At 41.5% G+C, this 26,182-nt stretch overlaps 1 protein-coding gene across 1 annotated transcript; it reads right to left on the bottom strand.

The window, feature by feature from the left end:
• On the bottom strand, positions 1-25,835 carry LOC121379809 (fibrillin-2-like). The gene is made up of 9 exons (XM_041508460.1): positions 25,643-25,835; positions 24,062-24,134; positions 20,710-20,822; positions 14,635-14,746; positions 10,061-10,185; positions 6,551-9,628; positions 4,543-4,878; positions 937-1,653; positions 1-5 (listed from the first exon to the last, which is right to left on the bottom strand). Exons 1-9 carry the CDS (start codon positions 25,833-25,835, stop codon positions 1-3), a joined length of 4,752 nt encoding a protein of 1,583 aa, XP_041364394.1.
• Between the last annotated feature and the right edge of the window lie 347 nt (positions 25,836-26,182).

Below are 26,182 nucleotides of genomic sequence, written 5' to 3' on the forward strand. Positions count from 1 at the left end.
TTAATCTGAAATAAAGCAAATAATTACCATTTAAATTAAATTTTCTTTGTAGCGACATAAAATTTAGAATTTCCCTGTTTGGGGAAAGTATGTCTTTTAAATTGTTTAGGTCTTTGTTGTACCAATTAAGAAATAGTTTGATTGATTTGGGAGGGATAAAGTTGAGCAAATCCTCGTGTTGTTATGTTGTGTAGCAGCTTAGTCTGGTTTAGGAAACGGCTACATTTTAAATATTTTTTTTAATTATGTGAAATACTGAAATGTCTTTTCAAATTTTTTGTTGACGATTACATGTACAGCGACCTCTGTAGTACTTAAATAATCCATTGGTTTATGGTTACTTATTGTTATTTTGATTACTAAATGATAACAACTGTACATTTTGTATGCTGCCACTTACTGAATTAACAGGAAAATGAGGTTGTGCTCTGACATAAAGGTGAATAACTCAAAACATTCAAGGTCAGCCTACCGGTACATTGATGTTGTACACACCAGTTACCAAGAGATTGTACTACCTAATGAAAGCAACAATGTGAGCCTTTGGATATTGTACAATTTTTTCACAGAATATATTCGGACATAGGAAATGTACTGAAAGACATAAGAAAGTGAATTATGATGACAACCTAAACAAGCACTCTACCACTGAGCTATATCCCACTCTTGTACCGGCCTCGGTGGTGGTGTGGTTAAGCCATCGGACATAAGGCTGGTAGGTACAGGGTTCACAGCTCGGTACTGGCTCCCACCCAGAGAAGACTACACCTTCTCTCTCAATAACCACAAACCATTAACAATTAACTCACTGTCCTGGACAGACAGTCCAGTTAGCTGAGGTGTCGGCCCAGAACAGCGTGCTTGAACCTTAATTGAATATAAGCATGATAATAAGTTGAAATGAAAAAAAAATATATATATAAAAGAAATGATTACCTGGTGTATTTACACACTCTTGGCTGCACTGGTGGATGGCAGAATCATTGCATTCATCAACATCCAAGCACTGGAAGCCCTGGATGATGAACCCATCAAGACAGGTGCAGCGAAAGCTTCCAGGAGTGTTAGTACAATTGTGCATGCATCCAGAATTAGTGTTCTCCTGGCACTCATCAATGTCCATACAGTTGACCCCATCGCCAGTGTAGCCGTTCCAGCATGAACACATGAAGCCAGATGGCACGTCCACACAGCTCTGGCTGCAGTTGTTAAGATGGGGCGACTCGCACTCGGGAACATCAACACACGCTCCTTGTCCCTCCAGTCTGTAGCCAGGTCCACACTCACAGGAATAGCTGCCCACCGAGTTGATGCAAGTCTGTTCACAGACTCTGGTTTCAGGAATGCTGCATTCATCGATATCGATACAGTGCGAGTCAGCCATCACGAAACCATGATAACATTCGCAAAAATAGCTGCCTTCGGTGTTGAGACAGGACTGATGACAGGTGCTCAAGTCCTCACACTCATCTATGTCCACACAGCTAATTCCGTCACCAGTAAAACCAGTGTGGCACTGGCAGTCGTAGGAGCCATACTGATTGTCACAAAGATGGGGGCAGACATTTGAAAACTTATCACGGCATTCATCAACGTCAGCACAAGTCCCATTGTCCAAAGCAAAACCTTTTGAGCATTCGCAAATAAACGCACCTACAGTGTTAACGCATGTATCAGGACATATTTCGCAGTCGCGTGAACAATTATTAAGTTCTTGGGCAGAACACTCATCAATATCAGCACATGAAAATCCATCTCCTGTGTAACCATGAAAACAACTGCAAGAAAAGTTGCCTGGAAAGTTGGTACATTCCTGTGAACAATTATTAAGTTTAGTATCCATACATTCATCAATGTCAGAACATGAAGATCCTTCTCCAGTGTAACCAGGGTAACAGTTACAAGAATATTGCCCTGGAAAATTTCTGCATTCCTGAACACAGTGATTAAATTCAGGATCTAAGCATTCATCAATGTCAACACATGTAATCCCATCTCCTGTGTAACCATGGCGACAACTACAAGAAAAGTTTCCTGGAAAATTACTACATTTCTGAGAGCAATTATTAAGTCTGGTATCCAAACATTCATCAATGTCAGAACATGAAGATCCTTCTCCTGTGTAACCAGGGTAACAGTTACAAGAATATTGCCCTGGAAAATTTCTGCATTCCTGAGCACAGTGATTAAATTCAGGATCTAAGCATTCATCAATGTCAACACATGTAATCCCATCTCCTGCATAACCACTGTGACAACTACAAGAAAAGTTTCCTGGAAAATTACTACATTTCTGAGAGCAATTATTAAGTTCAGAATCAAAGCACTCATCAATGTCAACACATGTAAACCCATCTCCTGTGTAACCATGGTAACAACTACAAGAAAAGTTGCCTGGAAAGTTGACACATTCCTGTGAACAATTATTCAATTTGTCATCTAAACATTCATCAATGTCAGAGCATGAAGATCCCTCTCCTGTGTAACCATGGTAACAGTTACAGGAATATTGCCCTGGAAAATTTCTGCATTCCTGAGCACACTGATTAAATTCAGGATCTAAGCATTCATCAATGTCAACACATGTAATCCCATCTCCTGTGTAACCATGGCTACAACTACAAGAAAAGTTTCCTGGAAAATTACTACATTTCTGAGAGCAATTATTAAGTTTAGTATCCAAACATTCATCAATATCAGAACATGAAGATCCTTCTCCTATGTAACCAGGGTAACAGTTACAAGAATATTGCCCTGGAAAATTTCTGCATTCCTGAGCACAGTGATTAAATTCAGGATCTAAGCATTCATCAATGTCAACACATGTAATCCCATCTCCTGCATAACCACTGTGACAACTACAAGAAAAGTTTCCTGGAAAATTACTACATTGCTGGCCACAATTATTAAGTTCAGAATCAAAACACTCATCAATGTCAACACATGTAAACCCATCTCCTGTGTAACCATGGTAACAACTACAAGAAACGTTGCCTGGAAAGTTGACACATTCCTGTGAACAATTATTCAGTTTGTCATCTAAACATTCATCAATGTCAGAACATGAAGATCCCTCTCCTGTGTAACCATGGTAACAGTTACAAGAATATTGCCCTGGAAAATTTCTGCATTCCTGAGGACAGTGATTAAATTCAGGATCTAAGCATTCATCAATGTCAACACATGTAATCCCATCTCCTGTGTAACCATGGTAACAATTACAAGAAAAGTTTTCTGGGAAGTTATTACATTCCTGAGAGCAATTATTAAGTTTAGTATCCAAACATTCATCAATATCAGAACATGAAGATCCCTCTCCTGTGTAACCAGGGTAACAGTTACAAGAATATTGCCCTGGAAAATTTCTGCATTCCTGAGCACAGTGATTAAATTCAGGATCTAAGCATTCATCAATGTCAACACATGTAATCCCATCTCCTGCATAACCACTGTGACAACTACAAGAAAAGTTTCCTGGAAAATTACTACATTGCTGGCCACAATTATTAAGTTCAGAATCAAAACACTCATCAATGTCAACACATGTAAACCCATCTCCTGTGTAACCATGGTAACAACTACAAGAAAAGTTGCCTGGAAAGTTGACACATTCCTGTGAACAATTATTCAATTTGTCATCTAAACATTCATCAATGTCAGAACATGAAGATCCCTCTCCTGTGTAACCATGGTAACAGTTACAAGAATATTGCCCTGGAAAATTTCTGCATTCCTGAGCACAGTGATTAAATTCAGGATCTAAGCATTCATCAATGTCAACACATGTAATCCCATCTCCTGTGTAACCATGGTAACAATTACAAGAAAAGTTGCCTGGGAAGTTATTACATTCCTGAGAGCAATTATTAAGTTTAGTATCCAGACATTCATCAATGTCAGAACATGAAGATCCTTCTCCTGTGTAACCAGGGTAACAGTTACAAGAATATTGCCCTGGAAAATTTCTGCATTCCTGAGCACAGTGATTAAATTCAGGATCTAAGCATTCATCAATGTCAACACATGTAATCCCATCTCCTGTGTAACCATGGTAACAATTACAAGAAAAGTTGCCTGGGAAGTTATTACATTCCTGAGAGCAATTATTAAGTTTAGTATCCAGACATTCATCAATGTCAGAACATGAAGATCCCTCTCCTGTGTAACCATGGTAACAGTTACAAGAATATTGCCCTGGAAAATTTCTGCATTCCTGAGCACAGTGATTAAATTCAGGATCTAAGCATTCATCAATGTCAACACATGTAATCCCATCTCCTGCATAACCACTGTGACAACTACAAGAAAAGTTTCCTGGAAAATTACTACATTGCTGGACACAATTATTAAGTTCAGAATCAAAACACTCATCAATGTCAACACATGTAAACCCATCTCCTGTGTAACCATGGTAACAACTACAAGAAACGTTGCCTGGAAAGTTGACACATTCCTGTGAACAATTATTCAATTTGTCATCTAAACATTCATCAATGTCAGAACATGAAGATCCCTCTCCTGTGTAACCATGGTAACAGTTACAAGAATATTGCCCTGGAAAATTTCTGCATTCCTGAGCACAGTGATTAAATTCAGGATCTAAGCATTCATCAATGTCAACACATGTAATCCCATCTCCTGTGTAACCATGGTAACAATTACAAGAAAAGTTGCCTGGGAAGTTATTACATTCCTGAGAGCAATTATTAAGTTTAGTATCCAGACATTCATCAATGTCAGAACATGAAGATCCTTCTCCTGTGTAACCAGGGTAACAGTTACAAGAATATTGCCCTGGAAAATTTCTGCATTCCTGAGCACAGTGATTAAATTCAGGATCTAAGCATTCATCAATGTCAACACATGTAATCCCATCTCCTGTGTAACCATGGTAACAATTACAAGAAAAGTTGCCTGGGAAGTTATTACATTCCTGAGAGCAATTATTAAGTTTAGTATCCAGACATTCATCAATGTCAGAACATGAAGATCCCTCTCCTGTGTAACCATGGTAACAGTTACAAGAATATTGCCCTGGAAAATTTCTGCATTCCTGAGCACAGTGATTAAATTCAGGATCTAAGCATTCATCAATGTCAACACATGTAATCCCATCTCCTGCATAACCACTGTGACAACTACAAGAAAAGTTTCCTGGAAAATTACTACATTGCTGGCCACAATTATTAAGTTCAGAATCAAAACACTCATCAATGTCAACACATGTAAACCCATCTCCTGTGTAACCATGGTAACAACTACAAGAAACGTTGCCTGGAAAGTTGACACATTCCTGTGAACAATTATTCAATTTGTCATCTAAACATTCATCAATGTCAGAACATGAAGATCCCTCTCCTGTGTAACCATGGTAACAGTTACAAGAATATTGCAAAATTTCTGCATTCCTGAGCACAGTGATTAAATTCAGGATCATCATAAACAACACATTAATCCCATCAATGTACACGAAAAGTTTCCTGGAAAATTACTACATTTCTGAGAGCAATTATTAAGTTTAGTATCCAAACATTCATCGATGTCAGAACATGAAGATCCTTCTCCTGTGTAACCAGGGTAACAGTTACAAGAATATTGCCCTGGAAAATTTCTGCATTCCTGAGCACAGTGATTAAATTCAGGATCTAAGCATTCATCAATGTCAACACATGTAATCCCATCTCCTGTGTAACCATGGTAACAATTACAAGAAAAGTTGCCTGGGAAGTTATTACATTCCTGTTATTAAGTTTAGTATCCAGACATTCATCAATGTCAGAACATGAAGATCCTACAGGGTAACAGACAAGAATATTGCCCTGGAAAATTTCTGCATTCCTGAGCACAGTGATTAAATTCAGGATCTAAGCATTCATCAATGTCAACACATGTAATCCCATCTCCTGTGTAACCATGGTAACAATTACAAGAAAAGTTGCCTGGGAAGTTATACATTCCTGAGAGCAATTATTAAGTTTAGTATCCAGACATTCATCAATGTCAGAACATGAAGATCCCTCTCCTGTGTAACCATGGTAACAGTTACAAGAATATTGCCCTGGAAAATTTCTGCATTCCTGAGCACAGTGATTAAATTCAGGATCTAAGCATTCATCAATGTCAACACATGTAATCCCATCTCCTGCATAACCACTGTGACAACTACAAGAAAAGTTTCCTGGAAAATTACTACATTGCTGGACACAATTATTAAGTTCAGAATCAAAACACTCATCAATGTCAACACATGTAAACCCATCTCCTGTGTAACCATGGTAACAACTACAAGAAAAGTTGCCTGGAAAGTTGACACATTCCTGTGAACAATTATTCAATTTGTCATCTAAACATTCATCAATGTCAGAACATGAAGATCCCTCTCCTGTGTAACCATGGTAACAGTTACAAGAATATTGCCCTGGAAAATTTCTGCATTCCTGAGCACAGTGATTAAATTCAGGATCTAAGCATTCATCAATGTCAACACATGTAATCCCATCTCCTGTGTAACCATGGCGACAACTACAAGAAAAGTTTCCTGGAAAATTACTACATTTCTGAGAGCAATTATTAAGTTTAGTATCCAAACATTCATCGATGTCAGAACATGAAGATCCTTCTCCTGTGTAACCAGGGTAACAGTTACAAGAATATTGCCCTGGAAAATTTCTGCATTCCTGAGCACAGTGATTAAATTCAGGATCTAAGCATTCATCAATGTCAACACATGTAATCCCATCTCCTGTGTAACCATGGTAACAATTACAAGAAAAGTTGCCTGGGAAGTTATTACATTCCTGAGAGCAATTATTAAGTTTAGTATCCAGACATTCATCAATGTCAGAACATGAAGATCCTTCTCCTGTGTAACCAGGGTAACAGTTACAAGAATATTGCCCTGGAAAATTTCTGCATTCCTGAGCACAGTGATTAAATTCAGGATCTAAGCATTCATCAATGTCAACACATGTAATCCCATCTCCTGTGTAACCATGGTAACAATTACAAGAAAAGTTGCCTGGGAAGTTATTACATTCTTGAGAGCAATTATTAAGTTTAGTATCCAGACATTCATCAATGTCAGAACATGAAGATCCCTCTCCTGTGTAACCATGGTAACAGTTACAAGAATATTGCCCTGGAAAATTTCTGCATTCCTGAGCACAGTGATTAAATTCAGGATCTAAGCATTCATCAATATCAACACATGTAATCCCATCTCCTGCATAACCACTGTGACAACTACAAGAAAAGTTTCCTGGAAAATTACTACATTGCTGGCCACAATTATTAAGTTCAGAATCAAAACACTCATCAATGTCAACACATGTAAACCCATCTCCTGTGTAACCATGGTAACAACTACAAGAAAAGTTGCCTGGAAAGTTGACACATTCCTGTGAACAATTATTCAATTTGTCATCTAAACATTCATCAATGTCAGAACATGAAGATCCCTCTCCTGTGTAACCATGGTAACAGTTACAGGAATATTGCCCTGGAAAATTTCTGCATTCCTGAACACAGTGATTAAATTCAGGATCTAAGCATTCATCAATGTCAACACATGTAATCCCATCTCCTGTGTAACCATGGTAACAATTACAAGAAAAGTTTCCTGGGAAGTTATTACATTCCTGAGAGCAATTATTAAGTTTAGTATCCAGACATTCATCAATGTCAGAACATGAAGATCCTTCTCCTGTGTAACCAGGGTAACAGTTACAAGAATATTGCCCTGGAAAATTTCTGCATTCCTGAGCACAGTGATTAAATTCAGGATCTAAGCATTCATCAATGTCAACACATGTAATCCCATCTCCTGCATAACCACTGTGACAACTACAAGAAAAGTTTCCTGGAAAATTACTACATTTCTGAGAGCAATTATTAAGTTCAGAATCAAAGCACTCATCAATGTCAACACATGTAAACCCATCTCCTGTGTAACCATGGTAACAACTACAAGAAAAGTTGCCTGGAAAGTTGACACATTCCTGTGAACAATTATTCAATTTGTCATCTAAACATTCATCAATGTCAGAGCATGAAGATCCCTCTCCTGTGTAACCATGGTAACAGTTACAGGAATATTGCCCTGGAAAATTTCTGCATTCCTGAGCACACTGATTAAATTCAGGATCTAAGCATTCATCAATGTCAACACATGTAATCCCATCTCCTGTGTAACCATGGCTACAACTACAAGAAAAGTTTCCTGGAAAATTACTACATTTCTGAGAGCAATTATTAAGTTTGGTATCCAAACATTCATCAATATCAAGGCATTCAAACCCATTTCCTGTGTAACCATTGTAACATTTACAAGAAAAATTCCCGGGAAAATTAATACATTCCTGATCACAGTGATTAAGTTCAGAATCTGAACATTCATCAATGTCAATGCATGAATACCCATCTCCTGTGTAACCAAGGTAACAATTACAAGAAAAATTACCTGGAAAATTAGTACATTCTTGAGAGCAATTGTTAAGTTTAGCATCCAAACATTCATCAATGTCAAGACATGAAAACCCATCTCCTGTGTAACCATGGGAACAACTGCAATTGTATGCACCTGGAACATTCACACATTCTTGTGCACATTTATTAGTGCTACTGTTACTACATTCATCATTGTCAAAACAGGAACCAAAGCCATGCCATTTATTAGCAAAATGGTATCCAGTTTCGCAATCAATACAAGAAAATGTAGCCTGCATGTTTTTACAGTTGTCAAATGGACAATGAAACTCATCTTCGTGCAAGCATTCATTGGTATCTGTGCAATTGAATCCATCCCCATCAAACCCCACTGGGCATATGCAGTGAAAGCCAGCATCAAAATTCTCACAATGATATGGGCAGATATTCTGTAAGCATTCATTGATATCTTCACAAATACCTGTCCATTTGTAACCACTGCTGCACCTACTGCAGATGTAGGATCCATTGGTGTTAATGCAGTCCTCCAGTGGACAGTGGTACTGCGTCTCATTGCGGCATTCATCAACATCTACACACTCAAAACCATCACCGATAAAGCCTTTAGGACACCGACAGACGTATCCACCATCCGTGCTTTCACAGACATGGGGGCACTTGTGTTGCTGTTGTGTCTGGCATTCATTGGCCACTTCACACAGCATGGAACTAGCATTGTGTTGATAGCCTGGCCAGCAGCTGCTGCAGGTATAGCTGCCTGGAGTGTTGACACAGTTCTGCAGCGGACAGGGAGAGAGATTGCTAGGTAGAGCACATTCATCGATGTCAGTACAGACATCCCCGGTGCCACGGTAACCAGCAAAACACAAACAGGAGAATGTCCCTATCTCATTGGAGCAGTTCTGCGGACAGATGTTGTCCTGAAGGGCACATTCGTCTTTGTCTTTACATCTGGCTTCCTGGATGTCCAATTCAAACCCTGACATGCACTGGGTACAGTTGTATCCACCGACAAAGTTCTGACATGTCTCTATGTCACAGTAGTATTCGAACGGGTTCATACATTCATCAATGTCAGTGCAGTTTGTGCCATCACCATAGTAGCCAGGAGGACAAGTGCAGAGGTATTCTGAGTCAAGAACCAATTGACACTGATGTGGACAGGATTTTGACAGACATACATCTGGAAGTGAAAACAAATATATTAAAACATATAAGATGTGACGTCCATACAGTAAATGACATTGGAATGATCAAGCCTAGAGATTTTAAAGTGAATTGAATATAATGAATATAAACAGGGTCCATATTTTTGAAGCCATATTAGCACTATGAAATCGTAAAACCATCTTAAGATATGACGTCACTATAGTACATGCCATAGTGATGTTATAGCTTACGATGATTTAATGATTTCGTAAAACACTAACATCGCTTTGAAATAATATTTAACGTACAAAATGCATTCAATTTTATTTAAATCCATTTTTTTTTTAACAACATTTGGCCATTGTAACCAAAACTTTAGTTACAGTTAATAATTTTAGTATAACATTTAAAGCAAAGTTTGTTTCTCAAGCTGTCAATAACAAATTGTTGTGTTGTCTTGTCTTACCAGTTTCATTAGCCAAACACCCGATTGATCGTGAATATTCTGAGATGCGAGAAGCTTTCTCCATAGAAAACGTTAAACAGTTTTCATAACGATATGAGTAACAAAGGTAGGTCCAATCAAAAAATCTGAAAAACACAAAACACTTAATTTGTCTTTGAGAAAAAGAATGTCATGTCATGTCATTTCATAGGGCTTTATGTGCACATTCAGAGCAAGCTGTTATAGTGCACGCCTGTCTTGGGCACAAGAGCTCCGGCTCCTCTGTCCAGGACAGGAAAGGTGGGGGGGGAGGGACCGCCTGCACAGGCAGGTGCAAGTGAGCACCAGCAGCCTGACCGTGGCCGGTAGCAGGCACGGGGGGTGGGGGGGGTGGGGGGTGGGGGGTGGGGTATGGTGCTATGGAATTTTTAATGGAGCAAGAATTATGCCAAAAGAGAAAAGGTGCACAAGTTTGATTGAGGAATTTGGGTGCAATTTTGAACAGTTGGTCAAAAAGAAAGTTCTGGAGCTAATATAGGTTTTGACATAAGTGAATCGAGAGTAGCTCGTTAATTAGACCTCTATGATGCTGTGGTGTCTCCCTAGGTTGGCCCTAGAGCCCTTAAAAAGGGTCTGACCGCCTCTGGTCGTGGCATGACAACCCATAGAAAAAGAAAACTAATGAGAATATTTATACAGGATCCTAAAGAGAGCAAGCTTGTATGACCACCAATGATAAACAAAAGAGGAGACAGGCGGATTGTAAATGAAAAGGCCTTTGATTCAAAATGACAGAGTTAGTTACATAACATGTCAGTATGTAACACAGAGTATACAAAACGTATGTTTATACTCCAATCTTTGTGATGAGTAAAGAATGGTCTTAGGTGGGGTTCAGAACAACCATGTATCTCGTGTAGCTTGGCTTTTCCACAGAATGGTACCAGTGGGATTAATGCGCCTCAGGGCCTTTTCACCTCACAACCCCATGTCCTTTTGTACAATAACTAGGAACATTCTTTTGTGGAAATAGTTCCATTCTGGCCAAATTATTAAATTGTAACAAAATCGTACCTGTATAAAAGGCATTAAAACAAGTTTTAATTTACATTTTATATAACTACTCGCTCAATGGGATCTTTTATATGCACTTCCTCACAAACAGGACAGCACGTCATGGTTTTTGATATATCAGTCATGGGACACTTGTTCAATTCTGGACAGGCCTAGTAAATCTCCATACTGTTGAATTAGATATGTATGATAAAGATATAATAGTACTTTTACACAAGATAGATAAACTGAATGTGAAATGGGATGAAAGTTAAAGTGGTTTTTTTTTTAACAACACCATTAGAGCACATTGATATTTTTTTAATCATTAGCAATTGGATGTCAAACATTTGGTAATTCTGACTACTAGTCATCAGAGAAAACCAGCTACATTTTCTATTAGTAGCAAGGAATCTTTTATATGTACCATTCCACAGACAGGATAGCACATACCACGGCCTTTGATAAACGGTATCACTCATGGTGTGTGAAATGGATGATGGCTTTTTAATGACACCTCAACATATTTCATTATAAACAAAAATGATTTGGTGTATAACATCTGGTTAAGAATGAATGAATGAAAAAAAAGAAAAAAAAAGAAAGAAAAAAAAGAATGAATGAATGAATGAATGAATGAATAAATGAATGAATGTTTAATGACACCCCAGCACAAAACTACACATCAGCTATTGGGTGTCAAACAAAGGTAAGTATATGTATAGGATTATTTACATTAAAAATAACAAAAATTGTGTATAGTATACAAAAATGTATGTATAGGATTATTTGCATTAAAAATAACAGTTATACAATTATGTGGTGACAGTGACGTTCCCCATCCAGGGCTAGCCCTGCCACTCGCCAATGCAAATTTTAGGAATAATTGGCAAATTTTATTTTAATTTAGCGGAAAAAATCCATGTAATAATTAATATTTGTTGGAAAATAACTTTGAGTTTTTTTGGGTTTTTTATTTATATATTTTGGTGAAATAGTTTGCTCACCCAGACCTAACCCTGCTGTCACTATCTGGGCTAAGTGTTGCAATAATCTTTTAAAATTCCACCCAGAATTAATTTGAAATTTTTAAATATTTTCATTTCTATTTAAAGTTTTAAATTACATATACTCATCTTGATTTTTATATTCTACTGTATTTTTAACAGCTTTTTACACTTTATTCACATAATTATACAATGATTTATATTTAATAATGATATAGGCTAGTTACTAAATAGCAGCACAAAACAAGTTTGTTTTGTTTAATGACACCACTAGAGCACATTGATTTATTAATCAGGGCTACCTATTGCACTCGCCAAATTTGCCAATTTTGAATTTCAAAAACAATTGGCGAATTTTATTTTGATTTGGCGAAATAATTTTATGTAATAATTTATATTCTGATACAAAATTACTGGGTTTCTGCCATTTCTGAAGTTTTGTGCTGAGCCAAAGCTAGCCCTGATTAATCATCGGCTGTTCGATGTCAAACAATTGGTAATTTTAATATACAGTCTTAGAGAGGAAATCTGCTACATTTTTCCATTAGTAGCAAGGGATCTTTTATATGCATCATCCCGCAGAGAGGGCAGCACATACCAAGGCCTTTGATATACCATTTGTGGTGCAATGGCTACATCCTGCCCTCCATTGCTGAATACTGCAAATCTGGGCTACATCCCGCCCTCCATTGCTGAAGACTGCAAAATCTGGGCTACATCCCGCCCTCCATTGCTGAAGACTGCAAATCTGGGCTACATCCCGCCCTCCCTCCATTGCTGAATACTGCAAATCTGGGCTACATCCCGCCCTCCCTCCATTGCTGAATACTGCAAATATGGGCTACATCCCGCCCTCCCTCCATTGCTGAATACTGCAAATATGGGCTACATCCCGCCCTCCCTCCATTGCTGAATACTGCAAATATGGGCTACATCCCGCCCTCCCTCCATTGCTGAATACTGCAAATATGGGCTACATCCCGCCCTCCCTCCATTGCTGAATACTGCAAATATGGGCTACATCCCGCCCTCCCTCCATTGCTGAATACTGCAAATATGGGCTACATCCCGCCCTCCCTCCATTGCTGAATACTGCAAATCTGGGCTACATCCCGCCCTCCCTCCATTGCTGAATACTGCAAATCTGGGCTACATCCCGCCCTCCCTCCATTGCTGAATACTGCAAATCTGGGCTACATCCCGCCCTCCCTCCATTGCTGAATACTGCAAATCTGGGCTACATCCCGCCCTCCCTCCATTGCTGAATACTGCAAATCTGGGCTACATCCCGCCCTCCCTCCATTGCTGAATACTGCAAATCTGGGCTACATCCCGCCCTCCCTCCATTGCTGAATACTGCAAATCTGGGCTACATCCCGCCCTCCCTCCATTGCTGAATACTGCAAATCTGGGCTACATCCCGCCCTCCCTCCATTGCTGAATACTGCAAATCTGGGCTACATCCCGCCCTCCCTCCATTGCTGAATACTGCAAATCTGGGCTACATCCCGCCCTCCCTCCATTGCTGAATACTGCAAATCTGGGCTACATCCCGCCCTCCCTCCATTGCTGAATACTGCAAATCTGGGCTACATCCCGCCCTCCCTCCATTGCTGAATACTGCAAATCTGGGCTACATCCCGCCCTCCCTCCATTGCTGAATACTGCAAATCTGGGCTACATCCCGCCCTCCCTCCATTGCTGAATACTGCAAATCTGGGCTACATCCCGCCCTCCCTCCATTGCTGAATACTGCAAATCTGGGCTACATCCCGCCCTCCCTCCATTGCTGAATACTGCAAATCTGGGCTACATCCCGCCCTCCCTCCATTGCTGAATACTGCAAATCTGGGCTACATCCCGCCCTCCCTCCATTGCTGAATACTGCAAATCTGGGCTACATCCCGCCCTCCCTCCATTGCTGAATACTGCAAATCTGGGCTACATCCCGCCCTCCCTCCATTGCTGAATACTGCAAATCTGGGCTACATCCCGCCCTCCCTCCATTGCTGAATACTGCAAATCTGGGCTACATCCCGCCCTCCCTCCATTGCTGAATACTGCAAATCTGGGCTACATCCCGCCCTCCCTCCATTGCTGAATACTGCAAATCTGGGCTACATCCCGCCCTCCCTCCATTGCTGAATACTGCAAATCTGGGCTACATCCCGCCCTCCATTGCTGAATACTGCAAATCTGGGCTACATCCCGCCCTCCCTTGCTGAATACTGCAAATATGGGCTACATCCCGCCCTCCCTTGCTGAATACTGCAAATATGGGCTACATCCCGCCCTCTATTGCTGAATACTGCAAATATGGGCTACATCCCGCCCTCCCTTGCTGAATACTGCAAATCTGGGCTACATCCCGCCCTCCCTTGCTGAATACTGCAAATCTGGGCTACATCCCGCCCTCTATTGCTGAATACTGCAAATCTGGGCTACATCCCGCCCTCCATTGCTGAATACTGCAAATCCTGAGAAACTGGTGATCAGATTAAGTAAATGACACACTTTAGTGGACCAATCACTTACTTGCACTGTAGATTTGTTTCATAATTATAGTTCAAAATATCTGAAGATGTTAACAGACGAAGCAGACAGATCTGTAATTCGGGACATCCTGATGAAGGCAAAACAACAAGACCTGAAAACAGAGTAGGACACTTAAAAGTTCTATGTCAAAGTTCAAACTACAATGTTTAGTTATTTCAACATTTATTTGTAATAAATAACTAAAAATTAATCGATCCTATGCATAATCTTTCTATGATTAACTCTTTTTCACTTTTATAACCTAAATAACTCTAGAATAATAGTTATAAAAATGTTTTGCACTAGACAACAAAGACATGTTTCCCAAATAATTGTGCACTAATTATAGAATGTAAACTTAAATGTAAGTGTAAACTTAGTGTGTTTAATGTAATGGAAGTCAAAGGAGAGAAAGGAAATATTGTAGTGCATTTAAAAAAATATATACTCTTCAAAAGAAGAAACGCAAAACCACATTGTCGTAACATTTGGAGAATTGATTTAATTATTGAATGGTGAGTCCGATAATTACCAAATGTTGCAGGATTGTTCACAATTCACTCTAGTCCATTGTGAGTAAGTGATAGGACACACCACCAAGGTCAAGGTCATCTGGAGTCAATACCGGGTGTGGCCTCCGCGTGTGTTGACAACTGCCTGGCACCGCCTGCCCATTGAAGCAACCAGAGTACGGATGACATCCCGGGGGATGGTGGCCCACTCGGCCTGCAAGGCTGCTGCCAGCTCGGGCAGGGTCTGGGGCTGTGGTTGTCGCTGTCGGAGGCGTCGGTCCAACTCGTCCCATAGATGCTCAGTTGGGTTCAAATCCGGTGATGTCGATGGCCAAGGAAGGACATTAATGTTGTTGTTCTGTAGGAAAGCCGTTGTGAGACGTGCTGTGTGAGGCCTGGCGTTGTCATGTTGGAACACTGTGTTTGCGTTGGCGTTGGCCATAACTGGAACGATGTGTGGCCGAAGGATCTGGTCAATGTAGCCCTGTGCATTCAGGTTGCCCTGCACGTGGACCAGGTCAGTTCTGCCAGTGTGTGAGATGGCTGCCCACACCATGACACTACCCCCGCCGAATCTGTCCACTTCCTGCATGCAGTTTGCCGCATAACGTTCACCACGACGCCTATACACGCGACATCTTCCATCATGACGTCGGAGCAGAAATCGGGACTCGTCACTGAACCACACCTGTCTCCATCGCAGTTGAGGCCATTGTCGATGAATCTGGCACCACTGCAGTCGGAGTCGACGGTGTTGTGGTGTTAAGATGACACCTCGAACTGGACGTCTGGCACGAATTCCTACCTCACGTAGGCAGTTCCGTACGGTCTGGTCGGATATCCTGCGCAAACCTGGTATTGCTGCGGCTGTGGAGGTGGCAGTAGTCAATCGTTCCCGAAGGTGGCGTACCCGGATGTAGCGGTCCTGCCCGGGGGTAGGGACCCATGGTCGACCGGATCTAGGGAGGTCACGTGTTGATCCATGTTGCTGGTAACGGTCCCACAGTCTGGAGATGGTGCTTGGGCACACATGGAATGCCCTGGCAACGGCCGTTCTGGATTCGCCTGCGTCTAGTCGGCCGATGGCATTGTTTCTCTGCGGTTCACTGAGACGTGGCATGTCCTGGATTGTCAACTGTCGGCCAGATACAGAGGCCAGGCAAGCGAACACCCTGCACTTTTATACTGTTGGTGTTCATGTTTCATGTGCAGACAGCGCACGTGCAGTGGTGACATGGTTTGCATGTGGCTGCGTTTTTGCGAATATTCACATTTTGGAACTTTATTGTACAGTAGCTGCGTTTTATCGAATGTAACCGTGGGAATGTGTTTGGGACATGCAATGACCTTATATTCACAAAGCATGAACCGGTAGGAAACATAAAATCTGAGTTATAACACATTTGTACCCTTTTGCGTTTCTTTTTTTGAAGAGTATATATAAAAATTGAACATATGACAAATTAATAGAAAATCCTAATCAGAAATGATGTTAAAGAATATAAAAACCAACAACATAAAAAGACAAAAGGATGGTTATTCAAATTTAAAACACATTAAAAGACTTGACAATTAAAAATACAGTGAAATTTCTCAAAACTAAACCGTGAGTAAACTGGAATTCTGTTAAGATTAAACTTTTTTCACGGTTCCTTTTTTAAATATCAGTGCAGAAAAGAACCTTTCTAAACCAGATACCCCTTCAAACTTAATTTTTTTCTTGGTCCCATTGGGGGGTGGGGGCAGGATGTAGCCCTGTAGTGAAGCGCTCGCTTGATGCGCTGTCAGGTCTAGATTGATCCTCGGCGGTGGGCCCATTGGAGGGTGGGGGCAGGATGTAGCCCTGTAGTGAAGCGCCCGCTTGATGCGCTGTCAGGTCTAGATTGATCCTCGTCGGTGGGCCCATTGGAGGGTGGGGGCAGGATGTAGCCCTGTAGTGAAGCGCTCGCTTGATACGCTGTCAGGTCTAGATTGATCCTCGGCGGTGGGCCCATTGGAGGGTGGGGGCAGGATGTAGCCCTGTAGTGAAGCGCTCGCTTGATGCGCTGTCAGGTCTAGATTGATCCTCGTCGGTGGGCCCATTGGAGGGTGGGGGCAGGATGTAGCCCTGTAGTGAAGCGCTCGCTTGATGCGCTGTCAGGTCTAGATTGATCCTCGTCGATGGGCCCATTGGAGGGTGGGGGCAGGATGTAGCCCTGTAGTGAAGCGCTCCCTTGATGCGCTGTCAGGTCTAGATTGATCCTCGTCGATGGGCCCATTGGAGGGTGGGGGCAGGATGTAGCCCTGTAGTGAAGCGCTCGCTTGATGCGCTGTCAGGTCTAGATTGATCCTCGTCGATGGGCCCATTGGAGGGTGGGGGCAGGATGTAGCCCTGTAGTGAAGCGCTCGCTTGATGCGCTGTCAGGTCTAGATTGATCCTCGGCGGTGGGCCCATTGGAGGGTGGGGGCAGGATGTAGCCCTGTAGTGAAGCGCCCGCTTGATGCGCTGTCAGGTCTAGATTGATCCTCGTCGGTGGGCCCATTGGAGGGTGGGGGCAGGATGTAGCCCTGTAGTGAAGCGCTCGCTTGATACGCTGTCAGGTCTAGATTGATCCTCGTCTGTGGGCCCATTGGAGGGTGGGGGCAGGATGTAGCCCTGTAGTGAAGCGCTCGCTTGATGCGCTGTCAGGTCTAGATTGATCCTCGTCGGTGGGCCCATTGGAGGGTGGGGGCAGGATGTAGCCCTGTAGTGAAGCGCTCGCTTGATGCGCTGTCAGGTCTAGATTGATCCTCGTCGATGGGCCCATTGGAGGGTGGGGGCAGGATGTAGCCCTGTAGTGAAGCGCTCGCTTGATGCGCTGTCAGGTCTAGATTGATCCTCGTCGATGGGCCCATTGGAGGGTGGGGGCAGGATGTAGCCCTGTAGTGAAGCGCTCGCTTGATGCACTGTCAGGTCTAGATTGATCCTCGTCGATGGGCCCATTGGAGGGTGGGGGCAGGATGTAGCCCTGTAGTGAAGCGCTCCCTTGATGTGCTGTCAGGTCTAGATTGATCCTCGTCGATGGGCCCATTGGAGGGTGGGGGCAGGATGTAGCCCTGTAGTGAAGCGCTCGCTTGATGCGCTGTCAGGTCTAGATTGATCCTCGTCGATGGGCCCATTGGAGGGTGGGGGCAGGATGTAGCCCTGTAGTGAAGCGCTCGCTTGATGCGCTGTTAGGTCTAGATTGATCCTCGTCGATGGGCCCATTGGAGGGTGGGGGCAGGATGTAGCCCTGTAGTGAAGCGCTCCCTTGATGCGCTGTCAGGTCTAGATTGATCCTCGTCGATGGGCCCATTGGAGGGTGGGGGCAGGATGTAGCCCTGTAGTGAAGCGCTCGCTTGATGCGCTGTCAGGTCTAGATTGATCCTCGGCGGTGGGCCCATTGGGGGGTGGGGGCAGGATGTAGCCCTGTAGTGAAGCGCTCCCTTGATGCGCTGTCAGGTCTAGATTGATCCTCGTCTGTGGTCCCATTGGAGGGTGGGGGCAGGATGTAGCCCTGTAGTGAAGCGCTCCCTTGATGCGCTGTCAGGTCTAGATTGATCCTCGTCGATGGGCCCATTGGAGGGTGGGGGCAGGATGTAGCCCTGTAGTGAAGCGCCCGCTTGATGCGCTGTCAGGTCTAGATTGATCCTCGTCGATGGGCCCATTGGAGGGTGGGGGCAGGATGTAGCCCTGTAGTGAAGCGCTCCCTTGATGCGCTGTCAGGTCTAGATTGATCCTCGTCGATGGGCCCATTGGAGGGTGGGGGCAGGATGTAGCCCTGTAGTGAAGCGCTCGCTTGATGCGCTGTCAGGTCTAGATTGATCCTCGTCGATGGGCCCATTGGAGGGTGGGGGCAGGATGTAGCCCTGTAGTGAAGCGCTCCCTTGATGCGCTGTCAGGTCTAGATTGATCCTCGTCTGTGGGCCCATTGGAGGGTGGGGGCAGGATGTAGCCCTGTAGTGAAGCGCTCGCTTGATGCGCTGTCAGGTCTAGATTGATCCTCGGCGGTGGGCCCATTGGAGGGTGGGGGCAGGATGTAGCCCTGTAGTGAAGCGCTCCCTTGATGCGCTGTCAGGTCTAGATTGATCCTCGTCGATGGGCCCATTGGAGGGTGGGGGCAGGATGTAGCCCTGTAGTGAAGCGCCCGCTTGATGCGCTGTCAGGTCTAGATTGATCCTCGTCGATGGGCCCATTGGAGGGTGGGGGCAGGATGTAGTCCTGTAGTGAAGCGCTCGCTTGATGCGCTGTCAGGTCTAGATTGATCCTCGTCGATGGGCCCATTGGAGGGTGGGGGCAGGATGTAGCCCTGTAGTGAAGCGCTCGCTTGATGCGCTGTCAGGTCTAGATTGATCCTCGGCGGTGGGCCCATTGGAGGGTGGGGGCAGGATGTAGCCCTGTAGTGAAGCGCTCGCTTGATGCGCTGTCAGGTCTAGATTGATCCTCGTCGGTGGGCCCATTGGAGGGTGGGGGCAGGATGTAGCCCTGTAGTGAAGTGCTCGCTTGATGCGCTGTCAGGTCTAGATTGATCCTCGTCGATGGGCCCATTGGAGGGTGGGGGCAGGATGTAGCCCTGTAGTGAAGCGCTCGCTTGATGCGCTGTCAGGTCTAGATTGATCCTCGGCGGTGGGCCCATTGGGGGGTGGGGGCAGGATGTAGCCCTGTAGTGAAGCGCCCGCTTGATGCGCTGTCAGGTCTAGATTGATCCTCGGCGGTGGGCCCATTGGAGGGTGGGGGCAGGATGTAGCCCTGTAGTGAAGCGCCCGCTTGATGCGCTGTCAGGTCTAGATTGATCCTCGTCTGTGGGCCCATTGGAGGGTGGGGGCAGGATGTAGCCCTGTAGTGAAGCGCTCGCTTGATGCGCTGTCAGGTCTAGATTGATCCTCGTCGATGGGCCCATTGGGCTATTTCTTGTTTCAGCCAGTGCACCACGACTGGTATATCAAAGGCCTGTTATGTGCTATCCTATCCTGTCTGTGGGATGGTGCATATAAAAGATCCCTTGCTACTAATGGACAAATGTAATGGGTTTCCTCTCTAAGACTATATTTCAAAATGACCAAATGTTTGACACCCAAAAGCCGATGTGCACTAGTGGTGTTGTTAAACAAAGCAAACTAACTTTGGTCCCATAGGTGTCCACTTTTAGAAGGGATTCACTGTAATTTTTTGTTTTGTTTTCCATCTGACAATGTTTTACAGAGTGAAAAGAATAATTACCAGAAGACATTTCTTTCAAGAATGTATGAAAGTTTAAAGTTTGTTTTGTTTAATGACATTACTAGAGCACATTCATTTATTAATAATTGGCTATTGGGTGTCAAGTTTAATGACATTACTAGAGCACATTCATTCATTAATAATCGGCTATTGGGTGTCAAGTTTAATGACATTACTAGAGCACATTCATTCATTAATAATCGGCTATTGGGTGTCAAGTTTAATGACATTACTAGAGCACATTCATTCATTAATAATCGGCTATTGGGTGTCAAGTTTAAAGAAATTTCACTGTAGTTGTTTTTTTCCATCTGACAATGTCTGACAGTGATAAATAATATTTACCAGGACACATTTCTTTCAAGAAAGTATCAATCTCAGTGAACTTCTTTGCTACACCTGGCAGACCACAACTCAGACTCTCCGACTCCAAACACTGATTAAGAAGTACAACGTTCCTGAAATAAATCAAATATAGGCAAAAACCAGTAATGACCTTTTCCTTTCCTTTCCTTTTAACTTATTTCCGTGCTTATATCTAATTAAGGTTCAAGCATGCTGTCCTGGGCACACACACATCAGTTATCTGGGTTGTCTGTCCAGGACAGTGGGTTAGATGTTAGTGGTTTGAGAAGGTGTAATGATCTTACACCTACCCATTGAGTCTTTAAAACTCGCTCTGGGTGGGATCCGGTACCAGGATGTGAGCCCTGTACCCACCAACCTTATGTCTAATGGCTTACTTTTAGATGACTACTACTGCTTAAGTGGTGTTCTTATTATGTGATTAGTCGCACTGAATTGTCGCATGTGATCAAACAGTACTGTAAGAACATCCAAATCAGAAGGACAAGTCCTATATGTTCAATTTTTGTAGCATGGCTCAAACTTAATGACGGCACTGGCCTGACGGCAATTGCTGTCATTGAGATATAAAACTGCCGTAGGTAGGGAGCATCACCAACAGCATTTTTATGCCACCGATAAAACTCCTCAACAATGGCAAAATGTATACACCTGGTGTACATTATCTGCCAGGTATAACATTTGCACATTTGAAATATGTCTACATACAGCAAAATAATCTTTCAGTCTTGTTTATTTAAAACAAATTGCCATAGGCAGGCTCAAAATTGTCGTTGGTGAGCTGTTTTACCCATGACAAATTGGAAATATTCTTAAGTTTGAGCCCTGTTGTAGAGCCTACAAATGACATGTGACAAGTTGGTACGACAAATCGCATAATGAGACATCCAATTTAGAGTATTAGTGTTATTAAATTAAGATATTGTTTAACAGACACTGTAAAAATAAAAATAAAATCTTTTTCAATATATAAAACCAGGTCTTAAAATGATGTGATAAAAACATGAACATTTTACCGACATATTTGTATGTACAGTGAAACCCCTCTAAACCGGACACCTTCAGAACCAAGTATAATGTCTGGTTTACGGAGGGTCCAGTTTTGAGAGGTTTCACTGTATATGGATTTATGTGATTTATGTGATTGTACATGTATGTATGTAGTTATAGACATGTACAGTGGACTCTGTCTAAACCGGACTCACTTTGTACCGTCGAAATAGTCCGGTTTACATAGAGGACCGGTTTAGACAGAGTTCATCCAGAGTTATGGTTCTTGAATGATCGACAACTCGCTATCAACAATGACATTTGAACCCATGGATGGTTGAGAAACACAGTCATACAAGTCAGACTTGCAATCGATTATTTCACAGACATAAAAAATATACCTAAAAGGACATTTCTGAGTTTGCTGCAATTTTTTAGATGTTATCCACTAAGAGAGACTTTTTAACGATTGTAATTACATATCAAATATATGTTTCTGCATAACATATTAGTGGCTGCATATTAAACGTGTTTCTGGTCGTTCTAATATTTATACCAGGTTAAATTTCATTTTATTTCCTAAAACATTTATTCGTACGTACGAAATTATTTGAATACAAAATCCAGATCTAACAGCCTACCGCAATAAGAGTAAACTCCACACGGGTGTGATTACATTTTATATTTGATCTTTGATGGTGTCCTGATTACGTGGCAATTGACGATCATTGTTCAACTAATTCAGCAGCCCGTCGTTCAGGCAAAGCCCAGTCCGGTGTATACAGAGGTAATTAATGCATGAACGGTTCTTTCGTTCTTGATTTTTGATCCGGAGTCCGAAGTAGACAGAGTACGGATTAGGCAGAGATTTATACCTAAGAGATAAACGGTAGCTGGACGGGACTTTAGAAATGGACCGGTTTACGCAGAGATCCAGATTACACAGAATCCGGTTTAGACAGAGTCCACTGTATATGTATATATTATAGTATTTCATCATTACGGTACTTTGTTCTCCTATTGGAAATTTATCTTAAATGTTTAACTTGTTCACATTGCACAAAATGATACATTTATTTTACCTCATGTACCATGAATATGGTCTGAGTGAAATAAAGAATGAAAGAAATCTTGACTTAATGGTTGAATGATTAAAGTTAAAGTTTGTTTTGTTTACTGACACCACTAGCCATGGGAATCAGTGATTTTTAAAATTTACTAGCCACAATTAAAAATTCACTAGCCCTACTTTAAGTTAATACAATTTGACTAAAAATAGTAATAATCAGGTATGTCACCTTAAGAGGGAGATAGAGCTTAAAAACACTAACATTGGGGGTTGGGGTGGGGTCAGGATATTCATATTTAGAAAATAAACTTAACTGCAACATTTGACCATTTTGTTTTTCACTGGTCGTTGGGCATGGCACTAGTAGTTATTTACTAGTCCAGCACTGAATATCACTAGCCATGGAAGTGGGGCTACCATAATCTAGAAGCCTTGTGTAAGGGGTCCTTTATATGCACCATACCACAAAGAGAATAATACATACGATGACCTTTAATATACCAGTCATGGTATACTAGCTGGTTTGAAAGCAAACATCATCTATATTAGATAGATGCAATATAGTTTAGTGTAGAAGTGCTCATGAACACTTCCATCCTCTCACATTAATATAACATTAGGGAAAATCCCCCAGTTTTGCTCATTCTCTGATAAAAACCCTTTGATAGGTTATGACCAGGGTACAAACACGTTTAAAATGGTTTTATTTAAAGACTAATATTAAGTATTTCCAAAACAAAAACTGCAACACAAAGAAAACAATACATCTGCTCCCCCATACCCTTCTTCCTGGTATAAGATCTGATTAAAACATCAAGTAAGAGGCGGGACGTAGCCGGGTCACTTGATGCAGTCGGTCTGGGATCGATCCCCGTTGGAGGATTTATTGGGCTATTTCTCATTCCAGCAAGTCCACCATGACTGGTATATCAAAGACCATGGTATGTCCTATCCTGCATATAAATGATCCCTTGCTACTAATGGCAAAATATAGCAGGTTTCCTTTCTAGGACTGTATGTCAGAATGACCAAATGTTTGACATCAACAGCTGATGATTAATAAGTCAATGTGCTCTAGCGGTGTCGTTAAACAAAACACATTAAAAAAAAAAAAAAAATTATGTAAGCTTGCTTAAACAGGTATGCTACAAAGTAATGAAGTATAATTGTTAATCACTAACCATTACTTACCTACATTGGGTTAATAACAATTGTGACAATAATTCTTTGTTGTTGAAGTCAAACGATGGGATTGTACGATTAAAACTGTACAAAGCTAAACACTGGGACATATTCGGACACAAAGTGAAGTCTGGGAGTTTCTCCATCATGTTCTGTTCAGGACCTATGAAAAAATAAATGAGAAAAACCTTGGTTATTCCAGTCCTGCTGCCATTTTGAAACAAGACAGTTGAGCATGTCAGTTTATCTAATTCTCAGTTATACATGGGAAATGTGTGCAATGAATAAATGTCTAAAACAACTAATGTTAAATGTACTATTTAAAAAAAAAAAAATTGCATTAAATTTTTAATTTTAGTGCTTATATCTACTTAAATTTCAAGTATGCTGATCTGGTATCCGCCAGCCTATAGAGCAATATATTGTTGTTTAACAGAGTATCTTTTTTTAAATTTGTTTTAGCTATAACGGCATTTCAATGTATTGTCGAAAACAGTGTTGGGGTGAAAATGTCTGGTCAGAACATTCATTATTAAATGTTGAAATGTAAACAATGTGTGTTTTCTGTAAACACCTGTGGGCTGCATTTTGTAGATAACAATACAAATGTTTGCTGCAGAGATGGATTGGTTGCACTTTACCGACTTCTAGCTAGCTGCTAATAATTCTATCTTCTCTATAATAGACATAAAAATAAAACAAAGTCATAAATTATTAATATAGCTGATGTTTTATTGAAGATATCATCGTTCACAACCGTTTTAATAATAATTTTTTTTTAAATTTGATTCCGTTTTAGCCATATAGCCATAGATTGTGGTGTTTACTGATTTTAATGGTCTCTCCAGTCAACACTACATGCTTACTGATTGTAATGGTCTCTCCAGTCAACACTACATGCTTACTGATTGTAATGGTCTCTCCAGTCAACACTACATACTTACTTATTGTAATGACTTCTCCAGAGTCAACACTACATACTTACTGATTGTAATGACTTCTCCATAATCAACACTACATGCTTACTGATTGTAATGGTCTCTCCAGTCAACACTACATGCTTACTGATTGTAATGGTCTCTCCAGTCAACACTACATGCTCACTGATTGTAATGGTCTCTCCAGTCAACACTACATGCTCACTGATTGTAATGGTCTCTCCAATCAACACTACATACTGATTGTAATGGTCTCTCCAGTCAACACTAGATACTTACTGATTGTAATGGTCTCTCCAGTCAACACTACATACTGATTGTAATGGTCTCTCCGGTCAACACTACATGCTTACTGATTGTAATGGTCTCTCCACAGTCAACACTACATGTTTATCGATTGTAATGACTTCTCCACAGTCAACACTACATACTGATTGTAATGGTCTCTCCGGTCAACACTACATGTTTATCGATTGTAATGACTTCTCCACAGTCAACACTACATTCTTACCGATTGTAATGGTCTCTCCAGTCAACACTACATACTTACTGATTGAAATGGCTTCTCCAGAGTCAACACAACATGTTTACTGATTGTAATGACTTCTCTCCAGTCAACACTACATGCTTACTGATTGTAATGGTCTCTCCAGTCAACACTATATACTTACTGATTGTAATGGTTTCTCCACAGTCAACATTACATGCTTACTGATTGTAATGGTATATCTACCAGTAATTAATCCAATTTCTTCAAATCCTGCTGGAGTAGTGTCCCCTGATCCCTCAAACATGTCAGAAGTAGTCTCCCCTAATACTTGAAACCAAGATGGAGCAGTCTCCCCTGCAGGAGCAACTGATGTACTTTGCCCTGCTGCTCCACAGGAGAGGGAGATGCACAAAACGATGACTATGAATCCTGCCATCTTGACAGAAATCAGAAATTCTTTCTTAATTTTATGTACTGAAATACAGAGGAATGATGGGTTACTTTAATAGTACAAATAAAATATGAAATATTTCTTTAAAAAACAAACATCTTATATTTCAGCTAGCTAAATTTTATTTCTACTAACAAATATGAAAAGACTACAATTAATGTACTAATATATCAATTGGCATCTTGCAATATAAGAATTCACTTTAATTATAAACAAACAAAAAACCATTTTATTTATCCATGACCTTATATGTAGCATTCTATGTACATCAGACATTGCTGGGAATACTTATAATAACAAAATAAAATAAAATAATCAATGTACAAACAAGT

Source organism: Gigantopelta aegis, chromosome 8 (assembly GCF_016097555.1).
Source record: "Gigantopelta aegis isolate Gae_Host chromosome 8, Gae_host_genome, whole genome shotgun sequence".
In the NCBI taxonomy this organism is placed as follows: domain Eukaryota; kingdom Metazoa; phylum Mollusca; class Gastropoda; order Neomphalida; family Peltospiridae; genus Gigantopelta; species Gigantopelta aegis.